General features: G+C 40.2%; 1 protein-coding gene across 1 annotated transcript; it reads left to right on the forward strand.

Moving 5' to 3' along the window:
- Window positions 1-466: 466 nt before the first annotated feature.
- Window positions 467-9,893, forward strand: LOC136444551 (TLC domain-containing protein 4-A-like). Its single transcript, XM_066442156.1, has 8 exons — window positions 467-598; window positions 2,857-3,057; window positions 4,433-4,522; window positions 4,936-4,994; window positions 6,134-6,228; window positions 7,053-7,126; window positions 7,720-7,840; window positions 9,233-9,893. Exons 2-8 carry the CDS (start codon window positions 2,903-2,905, stop codon window positions 9,491-9,493), a joined length of 855 nt encoding a protein of 284 aa, XP_066298253.1. The 5' UTR covers window positions 467-598; window positions 2,857-2,902; the 3' UTR covers window positions 9,494-9,893.
- Window positions 9,894-15,229: the final 5,336 nt, after the last annotated feature.

Genomic DNA, 15,229 nt, shown 5'->3' on the forward strand with positions numbered 1-15,229 from the left:
AGAGGTCAAATCTAATCACCTCGCTGACCCGTGCAGCAGCGACTTCTAGCGGAACACATGAATCAAACACGTATATTGCAGAACTCCGTTGACACTTCCCACAGAGATAAAGTGTGCTTTCTGCATATTTGCTTGTGTTGAAAACGTGTATCCTAAAATTGCAAATAGTCAAACTCTTCATTATCATCTGCTAAATCCTGTGGTAAACGACCGTAGCTTTTCCGATAGATCTCGCTAGACGGCGTCGCTACGTTACCGCGTAGGTCAGCTCCGAAGGGACTGCAGCTTTCCCCTGAGAATAAGGCACAGCATCGGAACAAAAACACTCATAAATCCTCCTCTTTAGCCCCAAAATGTGCATAAAGCTCACATGACTGCTAGAAACTATGTTTTAAGAATTATTCTATTTTATTTATTTCAGTAAAATGATGCATGAGTGGATTATCAGCTGTATTAATGTTGTTTTTGTTTCGATGCGTTGAGATGAAATCAGCAGGTCTGGCGTGACTGTGACATTTCATCATCACGCAGGGAGGGAAAGTGTTATTGAAACTGAATGGATAAGTAATCTATTCCTGGCCTGTCCTCGACCACAGTTGTAAGTACACTCGCTCTACGATCCTTCAGAGTTTCCAGGCAAACAAGACATACGCTAGGTTTGCTATCCCTTTTGATATGATCGCCTGATCGCTGTATTTATTCTGAGAGGTCACATTTCGATCAGCTGTTTGCTATTGTTAAACATTTTTCTTTGTGTAGGCGATGTTTCATTGTTTGAGAAAAAATACACCGACAAGATACAAAGTCGTGTGTGCATAGGGATTGATTGCATTATGATTGCATTCTTAATAGTTATGTTAAACGTCACCAATGTCACAAATACCTGGCCATATGTAGGATATTGCAAAGTTGTCATGAATTGATTAATGTTTGTGTTTTGGCTAAGGAGGTTTAAACCTAAGCTCCGTGTTATGGCTGTCAGTGGTTCTTTAAATGATTTGAAAAAAAAAAACACATGAAAACATGTACTAATTTTGCTTATAAATGTGTTGGTCATACCTTGTGAGCATGTGATATTAATGTGATGTACATTCACCCATCCTACCACCTTATTTGATAGGCATCATCCAGTTTAGGTTATATCATGGTAGGGTATTGAAGTGTCCCCATTCCTAGTAATAGGTCGAACTTGAATGCACAGCAACATTTTGAAAGAGGAATGTACAGTTCAGGCAAGAACATGACAAAATGAGCAGTTTTCAAGCAAAACAGAACATTTTTACTTTGCGAAAATGTTGGAGCAACATACAAGCAAAATCACACACATACACATACATGCACACACACACTCACACACAAACATATACACACAAGTACACACATACACACACATACATTATGTGCACATTCACACACACATACACACACACACACACATACATACACACATGCACACACACGCAAACATACATACATATAGAATACAACACGGGGTATTCCGTATCACCCAAGGTACCAGCCCGACCGCGGGTCGGATCGCCCGACGGCCGTAGGCCGGAGGGCGATCCGACCCGCGGGAGGGCTGGGACCGAGGGTGATGCGGAATACAACGTGTTGTATTTTATTTATGTCATACCTTGGTCATACCCACCCTAGAAAACACACATTTCAATGCGGAATGCGCCAGAAGTTGAGGGAGTTTTGTGTCCTCGAACAAGAAACTGTAACAACTTTGATTCTAACCTCCGAATCTGGTATTCGAATTTCCGACGGCGGCGCAACCGGTGCGCTCGAAATGCATTCGAAACATTCCATGGAAGCCTGTGTGATAACACTCCCGAACCCTATGTGATCCGGATAGTTATCACACGGTCCGGAACACCCGTATCAGGCCCAGGTATGACATAAATGTACATACATTATGTATACACACTCACACGCATACACACCCATACATACATACATGTACATACATATACACACTCACATGCAGACACACATACAAACAAACAGACTGACAGTGAGAGTTTTTCTGTAAATATCTCTATCACCTCACTAAAAATAGCCAATCCAGTGACCCTTGGCCATCCCTGGACTCAGACTGTGACCAGAGTTCAAAGTTCTCTTACCAAACTGCTTACATTAGCATCTGATAACACTACATATAGTACAGCTATGCTACTTATAAGTGCATGCACAGCAAACTTGAACGTGCTGCCTGGGGTTTAAGGTATTTCTCTCTTTATCGATGGGTGTCTTGTGCTACTTCATCACACTAGATGCTAAATATGTTGTCACATATTCTGTAGAATAAGACTATGCTCTGTTAAAAATTTACACCAGTTATTGTTTTGGGTCCTTTTGTATGATTGTGTTTTAGGCAGTTTTTTACCGTTTGCCCCACCCAGTGGGCATCAAGTCAGTTAGCAAATGTGAGTGGGAACACCTCATGAGCTTTCGTTTGCAGGAAGTGTACACATGTTTCTCTGTATTTCCAATTTTACGATGAAAATACCAGGAAAAACAACATGTCATGGTTTTTGATGATTTGAGGTTCTATAAGGTAATGCTGCACCATGGTGTTTATTATTGTAACATTTGTGTACCCTAGGCCTCCTTTTGACTGGACATTTTGGACAACCAAAATTTTGAAAAAAGCTACGTCTACCCTGATGGAAACATGTACTTGATGTAGTAAGACTAAGAGGCATAGATAGAGACCTCTATGAAGACCTCTATCAAGACCTCTATGGTATTATTGCTTCAATTCCTCGCCTCCATAGTACATGTATATGGTGTCTGGTATTAAGATGCTGTCTATCCCCAGCTCATGTTTTTTTCTATCCTACTTTCCAGAGATTTGAAGCCTGACACAGACCAAGTGTGACGTCCCAGAGACACCATGGCCACGTTTGAGACCCACTACTACCCTGCCGTTGCTGCTAGCTTTGTCTTTTTTCTCAGCTTCTTCTTGTACGTGAGTCCGTGGCTGTCGCGTCGACTGTCCGCTCGATATCGGGAGATGTCTCATCAGAAACAACTAGACTGGGACACAAGGTAACGTTCTGTCAATCTGGAGTTTGTGATGGTTGCAATGGACTGTTCCAGTCGAACACCATAAGCCTATTTCGAACACCTCCATAAAAAACAGCCATTGACGAAAAAAGATTCCCTCAGCTTGGCTGTCGTTAATGCGAGCTGACTTCTGTTTTATTTTCTCTGAAACCCTTTCATAACGGATCAAAGAAAAATGCTATGCCTTCTTTGTTGACGACGGTATCCACCGAGTAGGGTTGTTTGAGGAGGGTGTAGATGTAGTTGCAGTGAGAGCGTAATGTTTTTGGTCAATGCGGGAGCGGGTTGCATTGCATAGCATTACCTTGTTGGTGGCCATCAGTGCCCGATTTTTGACAAGCAGCCGATGTATGTGTAAAACAGGGCACGTATATCTGTGAGTGTGACAGGTTTCCCACCGTGTTGACTGCATGAATTACAGCTGCATGATCTTTAGTAATTAAATATTAAAATGCAATTCTTTTACTTCCCGTATCACATTCAGATTAATCAGTATCATACACAAATACAAAAAGAGACGGAACTAGGCACTTGCAGACGTTGTATTAGTTGGCAATGTGTTACAAGCTCCTTCTTTTTGAGTGCCCGAGCTGTTTTCTTTTTAATTTCGTTTTTTTCCTGAGCATTCATGCAGCCAATGCAGTGGAAAACCTGTCACAGATATACGTTCCCTGCTTTACACGTGCCATTTCTGTCCTACTTGTGCTGTTTTTGACGGACGCTTTCCATTGTATCACTGCAGTAACTGTACTGTAGACTTGTTTCAACCATGAACTTAAATCACCATGAAAGACTCCCATCCCCACCTACCACAAATTCAGTCCCCACAAAAATTAACGCTTTTACGCTAGCATTCAAGTTGATCTATGTTGATAAGAAAAAGGATCTTCAAAATGTAGATTCCAACACAAGAATTGGACTTTCCCAAATTTCTAACTGTAGAACATCAGTTGTTTTTTTTCTGTTTTTTTTTATTCAAGAAATTAAATATCACATTAGGCAGATTGCAGACTTCAGGTCAGTTGGTGAGCAGTGGATAAAATGTAACAGGTAGTTTGTAGCGTCCCCCGTCTCTATTCAGGGATTGGATGTAAAGTTCTGATGTATGTGGCTTCTTTTACTCCCCTTGCCACAAATCTGCTACAATTGATCCACTGGTTGCTGAGTTAGTAAGTCTATTGATAACATGACTTTTCCCACAGGATTTCCTTTCAATTCTTTGTAGTGTTTGTGATTAGTAACTGTGAAGCTTGTGACCTTATTTTCAGGTCGTATTGTGCTTGATTTGAAAACAATAGTTCACTACAATACCCTGATTAATGCAACTTAGAGTTTATAATGGATGTTTTTCTCACAGAACAACGTCGACCTTACACGCCCTTGTGGTGGGTCCGTGGTCTCTCTATATCCTCCTGGCTGACATAGCGCTCAACGAAGACCCCGTCTGGTACGTAGTTCCTCACGCATGAGACTCATGTTTTCAGGGTTGGTGGAAACAAATGGTCTGGTGTTTGGCAGAAAAACAGGTGTCTCCCACGGAACAACATTTTCCGTACCACATGTGTGATTGCGCCACCTGGCAGAAAGTGATAGAATTTCAATCGCAGAATGAATTGTTTTTCCACCAACCCTGTGTTTTTACCAGTATTGTTTTGAAAACAGTATGCATCATTACAGTCATTACATGTACTGTATACGGCCATTTCAACTGCAAACTCTTCTTGATTTTTACTGTGCCTTTTAAGAGCCACAAAATTAAGTGAAAAGACAGTATAAGGGAAATTAGTACGTCCTAGCTCATATGAAATGATTTTTTTTTATTTTAGACGCTGACCCAAATTATTCTTGCCTTGCATTCAGGAATGACTCCTTTGCTGCAAAGAGCTGCATCGCAGTGACAGTTGGCTACACCATCACAGGTAAGGGCTTGGCTCTCGCAGTTTGTCTTTTATGCTATTGGTATGTGGATCTTTGTGTTTGGATATTGGTATGTGGATCTCATCAGCCACCAGAGGGCATGCACCAGGCGTGGACAAAACCCCTGAAATCTTCGTCAGCGAAGACAAGCCAGAGATGTGGATCTTTACTTGGGTAAACACCACGATGCTGGATGATTCTCTACAGAGAGCAGGAAATTAATAAAAAGGGCTACTTTGGTGAGCAGTATTTCTGCCAGACTTGCCTGTACGTGTTGGGGTGTGTTGTGGTGGAAGCAAAGCAGTGAGCGTGGAACGTGCAAGGATTTATCCAGGGGAATCTGGTGGAATGGTCTCCCTGAAATTTTTTAATGTCCAACTCTATAAAACACTGTTTCTCGCACAGTGAGAGGCGAATTTCAACTCAAAACCTAACCTATACGCACATTGTACATCCGCCGCAAAAAGTGTTAAAGGCATCCACTGCAAAAATATTATGTCCTTGGATGCCAAATGCGGCTCTAGTAGGATACAACTGCTGATACATGTACTACTACTATAATTGTTGATAATGTAACATAACTGAATTACTTCGCTCAGGTAAAAGTAAGTACCTAGGAACGTCCTCTCAGATGGGATGCAAATTCAAAGTGTGAGTAGAGCTGCACTTTTAAGAACATCAAAGAACCCACCACACTTAACAGTGTCTTATGCAGCATGTATTTCCTCTACAAAACTGGTTTGTTGCACCTTATGGCTGTTTCTGTATCTGTATCTATATAGCCGGTACAACTGCCATTAGGCGTAACACACCAGCTTCGCAGGCACATGGCGCGGTAGCAGCTGGTTATATTACACCTAACGGTCTATTACACCTAGTCTTTGCATATCTGACTGCAACTGTTCTTTAAAGCTACTTAGTGAAGATGCTCCTACAGTACTTGATGACAGCGAGCTCCATTCTACTATGTTCTCGGAAAATACAAATTTTTCAACACATCAATCCTTGGCTGATAACTCTAGTACTTAAAAGCATGACTATTTCTAGTCCTCTTCTGTTTGCTGGCTACCGGTATGTGATACAAACAAACAGATCCCAGTATTGTTGATGAATTGTTGTATTGCATGTGTTGTTTCTACAGATGTATTTGCCCTGACGGTGTACTTCAGGTATATCGGGGACACGGCCTTCCTTCTGCACCACTTTGGGACACTCTATGCCTTCACTTATGTGCTGGTGAGGGTTCTTACTAGGATTGCTGTAGACGTAATGGTACTCCATAAGGGATAGGACTTAAATTGGTTCTCTTGCTATCTATCCTTATCTCACCCCGACCAATCAAACCATGTGAATGGCATTGAAACTCTTATCAGCCGACAAATCGCTTTCTAACTTGCGTTAACGACTACATCTGACCAAACAAACTCGCCAGTGAGATGGTGGAAGCTGGCAGCTTCCAAAAAACGTTTTTCAGAGTGACAATTTTGGCACTTTGGAAGTGATTGAATCCACCCGCGATTTGACGTTTAAAGAAAAGTAGTAGAAACTATTTTTTCTAAACGTTAAATCATGGTCGCTTTCAATCATTTCCAAGGTGCCAAAATTGTCAATCTGAAAACATATTTGGAAAGCTGCCACCCTCCACCATGTCACTGGCGACTTTGTTTGGTCAGATGTAGTCATTAACGCAAGTTAGAAAGGGATTTGGCAGGAAATGGCTGATACGAATCTGAGTTTCAATGCGATTCACATGGTTTGGTAGGGGTGAATCTGTAAGACTTCAATTTCTAACTTAATGTATCTGGCATCAAAAAGGGCCCCGGTCTTTTATGGAATCTGAGAAGAGAAAGTTTTAAGCAAGGTTGACAGAGTGAGTGAGATTTCTAGGTCTCTAACACACAGAGCAGTGCCTCACTAACAAACCTATCTGGTTCCAATCTGAACAAGATTATACTTTTTTAATGCATGAAGAAGTAAATTACAGTTGAGAAATGTTTTCAGTGTGTAAAAAGCTTTGATTTTGATGTTGCCTGACTATATTTGTTCCACCCACTCTACAGAGTTATGGCACACTGCCATATTTTGCTGTGTTCAGACTATTCTGTGAGCTGTCCACCCCATTTGTCAATAACAGGTGAGATTTTAACATCTACTAACATAATTCCGCCACCCTGAAAAAAGATACGTCCAAACAGATCTCCAATCCAACATCCCCCAGTGGAATGCACAATTATCGACAGCTAAGTTTGTACCATCTCTTTTCATCAACCTCTGAGCCGTAACTGAGGTGTATAGCTTTCTCAAAGTAACAAGAAGTAAGAAAATGTGGACTGTGACTGACAAACAAAGGTAAAAAAAACATGGGATAGAAATTGTCATTTTGGTCACTCAGAAGCTTGGACCTATAATTTAAAAAGAAGCCAGATCATCCGAAAATAATTACATCAGGTAATCTCACCTCTTCTGACTGGAGTACTGCTTCTCACCGCTATAAGTAGCCGATGTAGGTGGCGCTTTTAATTCGGATTACGCTCTCGCCGCAAAAGCGCCACCTACATCGGCTACTTATATCGGTGAGAAGCAATACTCCAGTCAGAAGCTCTGAAGAAGGTGTCTGACAGACACCGAAACGTCAGCAGGTGAGATTACCTGGTTGTGTTAAAAGAAACTCCAAATATCCTAAGCCAGATCACGTTTGAAACCTCACTTTTTTTCCCACTACGTTAGGTGGTTCTTGGATGCGCTGAACCACCCTCGAATGTCCAAGGCCTTCGTGGGCAACGGCTTACTCATGACAGGGTCCTTCTTCTTGGTGCGGATTGCAGTCATGCCCATATATTGGTACAAGGTAGGCAATGCATTTTACTACATCAATGGGAAAGAAAACTGCTGTAGTAGACAGTATGTTATGAAAATGTAACAGGGACAATAAAGTAAAGAGAAATTCAATGTAAACTAGAAAGGCCGCCATTTGCCCCTGAGCAAATACAGCATGTTTAGCCATACTCCTCCCCATGCAAGAAGTGTGCTGTCCCAAAATAACACCTAACATCGAAATATTAATTGCATGTAGAAAGGCAACATTTGCGAGAGCATCATACTTCGCCAATCTCCCTCCCGATGCAAAAATTGACTGTTCCAAAATCACCCGTGCAAAACAATTCTCTCTACAAGTTCTGCGAGACCCCAAGAGCTTCTTACTGCAAAGGCTTGCGTGTGTTCCTGCAATATGACCTCAGGTAACCTAAATAGAACACGTGTTCTTTGGCCAGTAGCAAATGGAACGCGGGGATCCTTAGATAGAACAAGTGGATTCTTTGGCCAGCAGCAAATAGAACATGGAACGGGGATACCACTTTTGGCCTGTTTTTGGTCTGAAATGGGTCCAAAAGTCCCCAAAATGAAGCATTTTGAAGTGATGTACACCAGAATTGTGATTGAAATCCTGTAGGGACATGTTCAAGGCGCCCTTGTACCGAATGTCAGGTCATTTGCTTGTAAAACCAGGCCAAAGGAGACCAAAATGTAATTTTTGCCTAAAAATGCCCCAAAAAACCTCCATAAAAATTATTTTCAGGCCTGTTTAAAAAAAATGGAAAAATTGCATGAGGGTATTTGCCTTCTTTACCTCCATGCCAAATTTCAGGTCGGTTGATTAAAAAATGGCAGAGTTGAATCAATTTGAAGATTTGGCAGAAGAAGGAGAAGAAGAAGAAGAAGAACGTGAACAAAAACAATATGTTGAGCCATACTAGGTATGGCTAAACATAATAAAATGTTGTTGAATGTATGTTGCCCTAAACATATTTTGAGAGAGAGAAATCAAAGGAATTACAGAAAAATTGCTTCTTCATTGCTCATGCTTTTGATACAAAGACATTGTTGCTTGCAATGTTGCTGAGAGGACAACAATTGCTACCTAGCTGATTTCTATGGTATTGCAGCTGAACTTCTGGTTTTGATATCTCATGTTCTGGACTAGCTATGGTCATGATTTATCAGAATTGTTTAAACTAAACGACACAGCAAACTCTTGATTTTCACTGTGCTGTGAAATTTCTTTGTTGCAAACATAAAAGTAGTCTGTATAACACAAACTCCAGCTGTCCGGGCTTTCTGTCCCCTCCCCGCGGAGCTCTTGGGTTGCGAGGCGGTTACAGGGCGACGAGCGGTCACAAGAGGCTTGATTGAATTCATGCTAACGTAAAAGAATTTCCAGTAATTTGCTGTTATTTTTCAGGTCTACACAGTTCTGGGAACAGAGCCGTACCACCGGCTTGGGTTTGGCCCCCAGTTCTGCTGGATATCCGTGTGCCTTGTTCTCGACATCCTTAACGCCGTGTGGTTCCGCAAGATGCTCCGAGGCGCCCAGAAACTTTTCAAGAAAGACGACAGGAGAGACGCAACAAAAGACCTGAACAAAAACATCTCGAGAGACCAGGCGCAAAATCAGCCCCTGCAAACGCACAACGTAAACGGGAAAACTCACAAATCAGAGTGATGTGCAAGAAATCTTACAAAAGAATGTAACAATAGAAACTAGAATATATTTCATGGACTAAATACATTCACCTACTAAGACCATTTGATTTTGGATTTTCAAAGATTTTGCATTCCAAAATCAATTTGACAAACATATAAATCAGAAACAAATGATACCCAGAATGTGTTTGGGGGTTTGGCTTGTTGTATGATAGCTGTGAAGATACAATATAAACAACCTTATGCCCATCTCGATCACTATCCCACCTCATTGTAAAACTTGCCAGAGATTAATATTGATGTTTGGGAATTTTTCACAGACATTACTAATAGTTTAGAGAATGTACATATCAATAGTGGAAATCAGGATTTGGTATACTTTATTGTTGCATGTTTTTTTAACCATAATGATCCCACCGGTTGTTAATTATTGTGTTACATGGACCAATATCGAGTTATAGATTTCTCAAGTAAAGTACACTGATATTGATAGGGAATGCTAAGGATGTATCTGTTTCGATGTATTGAACAATATGTGTGTGTTACACTAATATTCAAATAATTATTGTGCAGTATTAGGATGAACGTGATTATGCCATTGAAACTTAGCAATAACTTCTTGGTAAATTAATGGAGCAAGAGCTTGAAATGAAAATTAAGAAGAAACAGACCCAATGCTACCACAGGAGCCGCAAAGTCAACATACTTGTACAATCGTTTCAAACAATGATTCTTGAACTTTTTATGCATTGCTAAATGAAAAAACTGTAACATCTAGGACTTTCTTCAAAAAGCCTTGGTGCCAAAATATTAGCATTTTGGGCTTGTATCATATCCTGGATAGTGCTGCATACCTAAACCCTGGACCTGATCCGGACTGGACCTAACGTTTAGGTTCAAGTCCAAAAAAAGCTAAACGTCTGGAAAGTCCGGACTTGAACAAAAATAATCTCTCGCTTATACTCTCCTTTTTGTTTTAAACCTTCCTTAGATCGTGAAAACTGCACTGGAAAAATATGAAAACATTGCTTTTTTTGTGTTTATGACTGAACTTTTGTGTTTATTACTGACTGTATATAATTTCGCATAATAGTTTTCAAATTGCATGTAAAATACATGCCAATACACAATTTTACATGTAACAGGAAAAAATATTTCTAGCACACTTATGCCATATAGGTTCAGGTCCAGACCTGAACCTGAACCTCTCTGGATCTAAATCCAGACCTGAACCTGAACACGGGTTTAGGTACACAGCACTTATCCTGGATGGTGCTTTTGAACTGTTAGTTTTTTTCAGTGTACTGTCAAATCTGAAAACCAAGGCATTAGATTGTTATGGCTTTATATAATCCTTTCCCCTACCCTAAAATGTTATATAAAAATTGGAAGATTCATAATAGGAAGCATAAGTGTTGTGCTTTGAATCTTTAGGTGACACTTCTCTACAATTCAACACAGATTTACATTGTGTTTTTGTGGGTTTTGTTGTAACTTCATCAGTATTATTCGAAATTACTTGAACTAATTTTGACCAGTCTGGGACCACGCAATAATAGAATACTGTCTTGGCCATAGCAATGTGAACAAGTAATTCATTTTCTCATTATTCAGGTCTAGGTACATTACAAAATGTATTACGTTATATAGTAAACAGTTACTGGAGACCATGTTAGATACATGACTTGTATAAAATGGCACAATGTCACAACCAGACTGTCCCCTTTGAAACTAGAATTTGTGCAAAAAGATTACTTGGATAATGTGTTTGAAGAAAGTAGTCAAGTAGCTACTTGTCAAATTTGCCCTTGAACAAGGTCAAATGTAACGTGAGATATAAATGCATGCGGATATTTCACAGCATGCCGTGACATATGTGGATGATTAAGAGTGCAACACTAAGTTACAAATAAATGTGTCGTTTGTAACTGCTGAATTAGAGGCAGGCACTCTAATGAACTCTATAGGACACTTTTTTTCTCCTTTTTGTGTAATCGTTCCTCACATGCAGTTTGAACAAACATGTTCACTAACATGGATAAAGAGGTAAATAAAGAAACCAATGTCAATGTATTGTTCATGAGATTTATTCCAGCATGGTTCAAGGTCACATGAATATTATAGTCTTATTAAAGAGCATACTGGGAAATGTACCTTTCTGACTGCATGAATAACGTTACCGTTACATATCTAGTAACCCTCCAAGTGACATCCTCATATTTATGTAATATTCAGATTTTCCACATTTGTGGAAGGATTGACATAACAGGTGACTATCACCTTTTCAAGATGTCAACCCAGACCAGACTGTAAGGTTTGGACCATTGCACACTGGGGCATGCCCCTACTCTTTTTTGAAAGGTGTGGTGGGTTCTTTAACGTGCACGGGGTGTGACTCTCCCAAGACCCAGGACCTCCATTTAACGTCCTATCAAGGGACGTCCCAAACCGAAGCTAGGTACTCATTTACACCTGAGTGAAGTGAAGAAATTCATGCCTTACTTCAATGTTTTGAATTACAGGGGTAAAATTTAGAAAGTCAGTGGGAACACATTTTTTCATTTTAACATTGATGAAAATTCAACTTTTTCCAGCTGTCAGTGCCAAATTTGTGTAGATTATCAATAAAATTAGGAAAGTAAATAAAGGTGAACGTTATCAGGTTCCAGAGTACCAAATTTGCAGAGTACAATAACAGTTATGGACAATTATCATCTTAAAGCTTTGCCGTCTCTTGTTCATACAGTTCAAAGATACAGCGCACAATGTCATCTTCCGCTCTTTTGATTTGAAATCCCAGGGACACAGGCTTGAATGAAATTTCCCATGATTGGACATCCAAAACGTCTCCCTCTAGCGCTTCTTCCTGGTACAACATGGCGATTTTCTTCACGCGATATTTCAAGACATCTCCCGATAGCGATGGGTAGCTACCTGCTTTCGTGCCTAAGGCAGCGGTATTGGAACAGAGTCGGATGAACACAGACTGGTTAGTGTGGCCGTTGCCATCAATGTCGCTTTCTTCAACCCTGAACTTGCAGGAGTACATTGGTGTATTGGGTGACATTTTCAGGCTGAATGTTGGCCGAGGGCCCTTTCCCTTCTGCCGCAGATTTTGTGGAAGTGTGGTGGGTTGCCGAGTTGACATATCCACGTGGACAAGCTGTGTGTTAAAGTTACATATCGACTTATTGGAAGCCACGAGACGAACATCCCCTTTGAAGACATATGACGTCTTGCCAACGTGTCCAATCTCGGCCACAACCTCTACAGTGGAGTTGGGTCCGACATCAGTGTAGAAGGCGGGTTGGAGATAGAACTCCTGGTATCGAAGGAAACTTGTGACAGTCTCTGTGTAGCCATGGATGTGAAAAACGTCCGAAGTTTCAGCTCCAGGGATGTTAATCATCTGCGAAAGGGTCCACGGTGTTAGGACACCTGTGCGATCGGAATAGAAAGGAGAGAGTTCGTAGGTGGCCACAAGTTTGGTACCATCTTCACTCACCGTGGTCTTCATCTCGTATCCTTGTTCTGACCAAGGAGGTTAATGACTCCAGTATACTATTCAAATCACCTTGAAGCTCAGCCAGTAGGTACCCTATACTGATGCACGTTTTGGCTGGATGTGAGCTAAAGAGTAGCTGAACACTGTGTCCTCTATCTTATGCTGTCTACAAATAGCATGTGTGACCTAGTGACCTTTAACCATCCATCCAATATGGCGGACATAACCATTATCTTTGAGAGGGGAGGGTCCTATAAGTAGACTATCCATCGGTACACATTGTGAGACCAAGAAAAACATGGTTACGTTTGTCAGGTAACTGTTAAAACAAATCGGGAGTTAATGACAAGCAACTAATTTGAAAGCTCTCTAAATATAAACCCAGTGGATTCCTCCCCACAACTGCAGCCAAATAGACCAATCCTATTAAACTATTCACCAGTTCACCCAATGATAGCAAGGCATTTATCTGCTCTACCAATGAGGGAGTGGCTGCATGTCTATGAAATATTTGCAGTGTATAATTGGGTGGGTGGGGCTTTTACTGGCAGGTCCTGTCATGATCTGATAACCACCATTCAGTAATCTAGCACATGATAATTATATTCCCCTGTGCAGGAGGGAATGTACTGTTTTTGCTTGCCTGTTCTTCTTTCTTCTTCTGTTAAAAATTTATATGTACCTTATGTTACTTGGTACGGATGTTATATTTGAGATGTAGGTACCTTTAGAAAGGGTGAATACACCTGGCCATAAATTATGCTAATGAGGACCCCTTTCCATAATTCATGCAGAAACTTCATAATTCCCTTACAGTAAATGCTATAAAGGATGTCATATTTGAGGTGTAGGTAAAATGGGAGGGGAATAGCCTGGGTTTTCTCGAAAATGTTGCCTTTCTAGTGTTACATACAAATCTACTCCCAACTTCTGGCGACTCTTGAAAACAACTTTATTTCTGGATAATTGTTTGTCATTGCTTCATATAACATTTATACAGAGGAAATACAATATGGCATTATGACGCACTTATTACAACAATCCAAATACACATGTACACAATATTGGCTTTCACACTTATTGTCTTCAAGATTAATGGTTCTTATTATTCCATTTAAATGTGTATATATACAAAATATACAACACATTTAAACACTTATTGTTGACACAATGAATAACTTTCCTGTCCCCTGAAAAAAACAGACCATCAAATAATTTTCACATTAAATAAATCATAAACCAGAGATGATGATAACTACTACTTTTATTTCTAAAAAAAACATCCTAATTTTCTGTAAAATTGGATGTTGGTCTCTAACCTTCTCCTGCCTATCAACCCCGTAACCAATACAAATTCAGTGCCAAACGACTGCCTTAGCAGTCTGAATGTTAAGCAGCATTTAACCCATCTTTCTTCCCATACATTTTTGGTAAACAATAAAGAACTTTGATAAAAATGGAGGGGCCTTTCATATTGCACACCTTTCACACCTTTCAAGTCGTTCAGAAATTTGACCTTGAAACATGTCCTTCCAATGTTACTGTGATACAAGAACAGTTGTAGAATCCTACTACTGAAGAATAGACACCAATTGGAAATTGCATGCTGCACTATGGTACAGTTTCACCAACTACATGACTTAGTGTACATGTAGCAAGTACCGCTGTCATACATAGCTGACCATGGCCTTCCCACTTTCACCAGACTACCGGTATGGTTAAATTGAGTAACTTTTAAAGTTGTTCGCACCGACTGACTACATTGTACAAATTTCAACAAATCAAACTTGGGAAATCCCTATACTTTTTATATGCGACCAGAGGAAATAACTGGATGCAAAGTAGGATGGATTCAAGGCTATTTCAAACCCAGTCAGTGCGAACCTTTTATGAATCAAGGAGGTTATTTAGGTCTATATAACCAGTCCTTGGATGAATGTAAGACAGTAAGTAGGTCTCTTAAAGGGTAGAAAATACAGTGTAGATACCATACATCTGCTTGGAGAGTATTACATCTACCATATGTTTCTTATCCATACAAGTCCCACATAGGAACCAACTTTACAACTGTCCTTCATAACCACAATGTCTAAAGAGCTGAAAATACATCCTTACACCACTTTGTTAAAGTTACTTTCTTCCTAAATATAAACTTGACACGTTGGAAGTCATAATCCTTCGTTGGCAAAATGTTTCTCCAATTTCAAATATACGAAAGCTAGGCTATAGGTAAACTTTGTTTCAATACAA

This window comes from Branchiostoma lanceolatum, chromosome 11, assembly GCF_035083965.1.
Source record: "Branchiostoma lanceolatum isolate klBraLanc5 chromosome 11, klBraLanc5.hap2, whole genome shotgun sequence".
NCBI classification, from domain to species: Eukaryota; Metazoa; Chordata; class Leptocardii; order Amphioxiformes; family Branchiostomatidae; genus Branchiostoma; species Branchiostoma lanceolatum.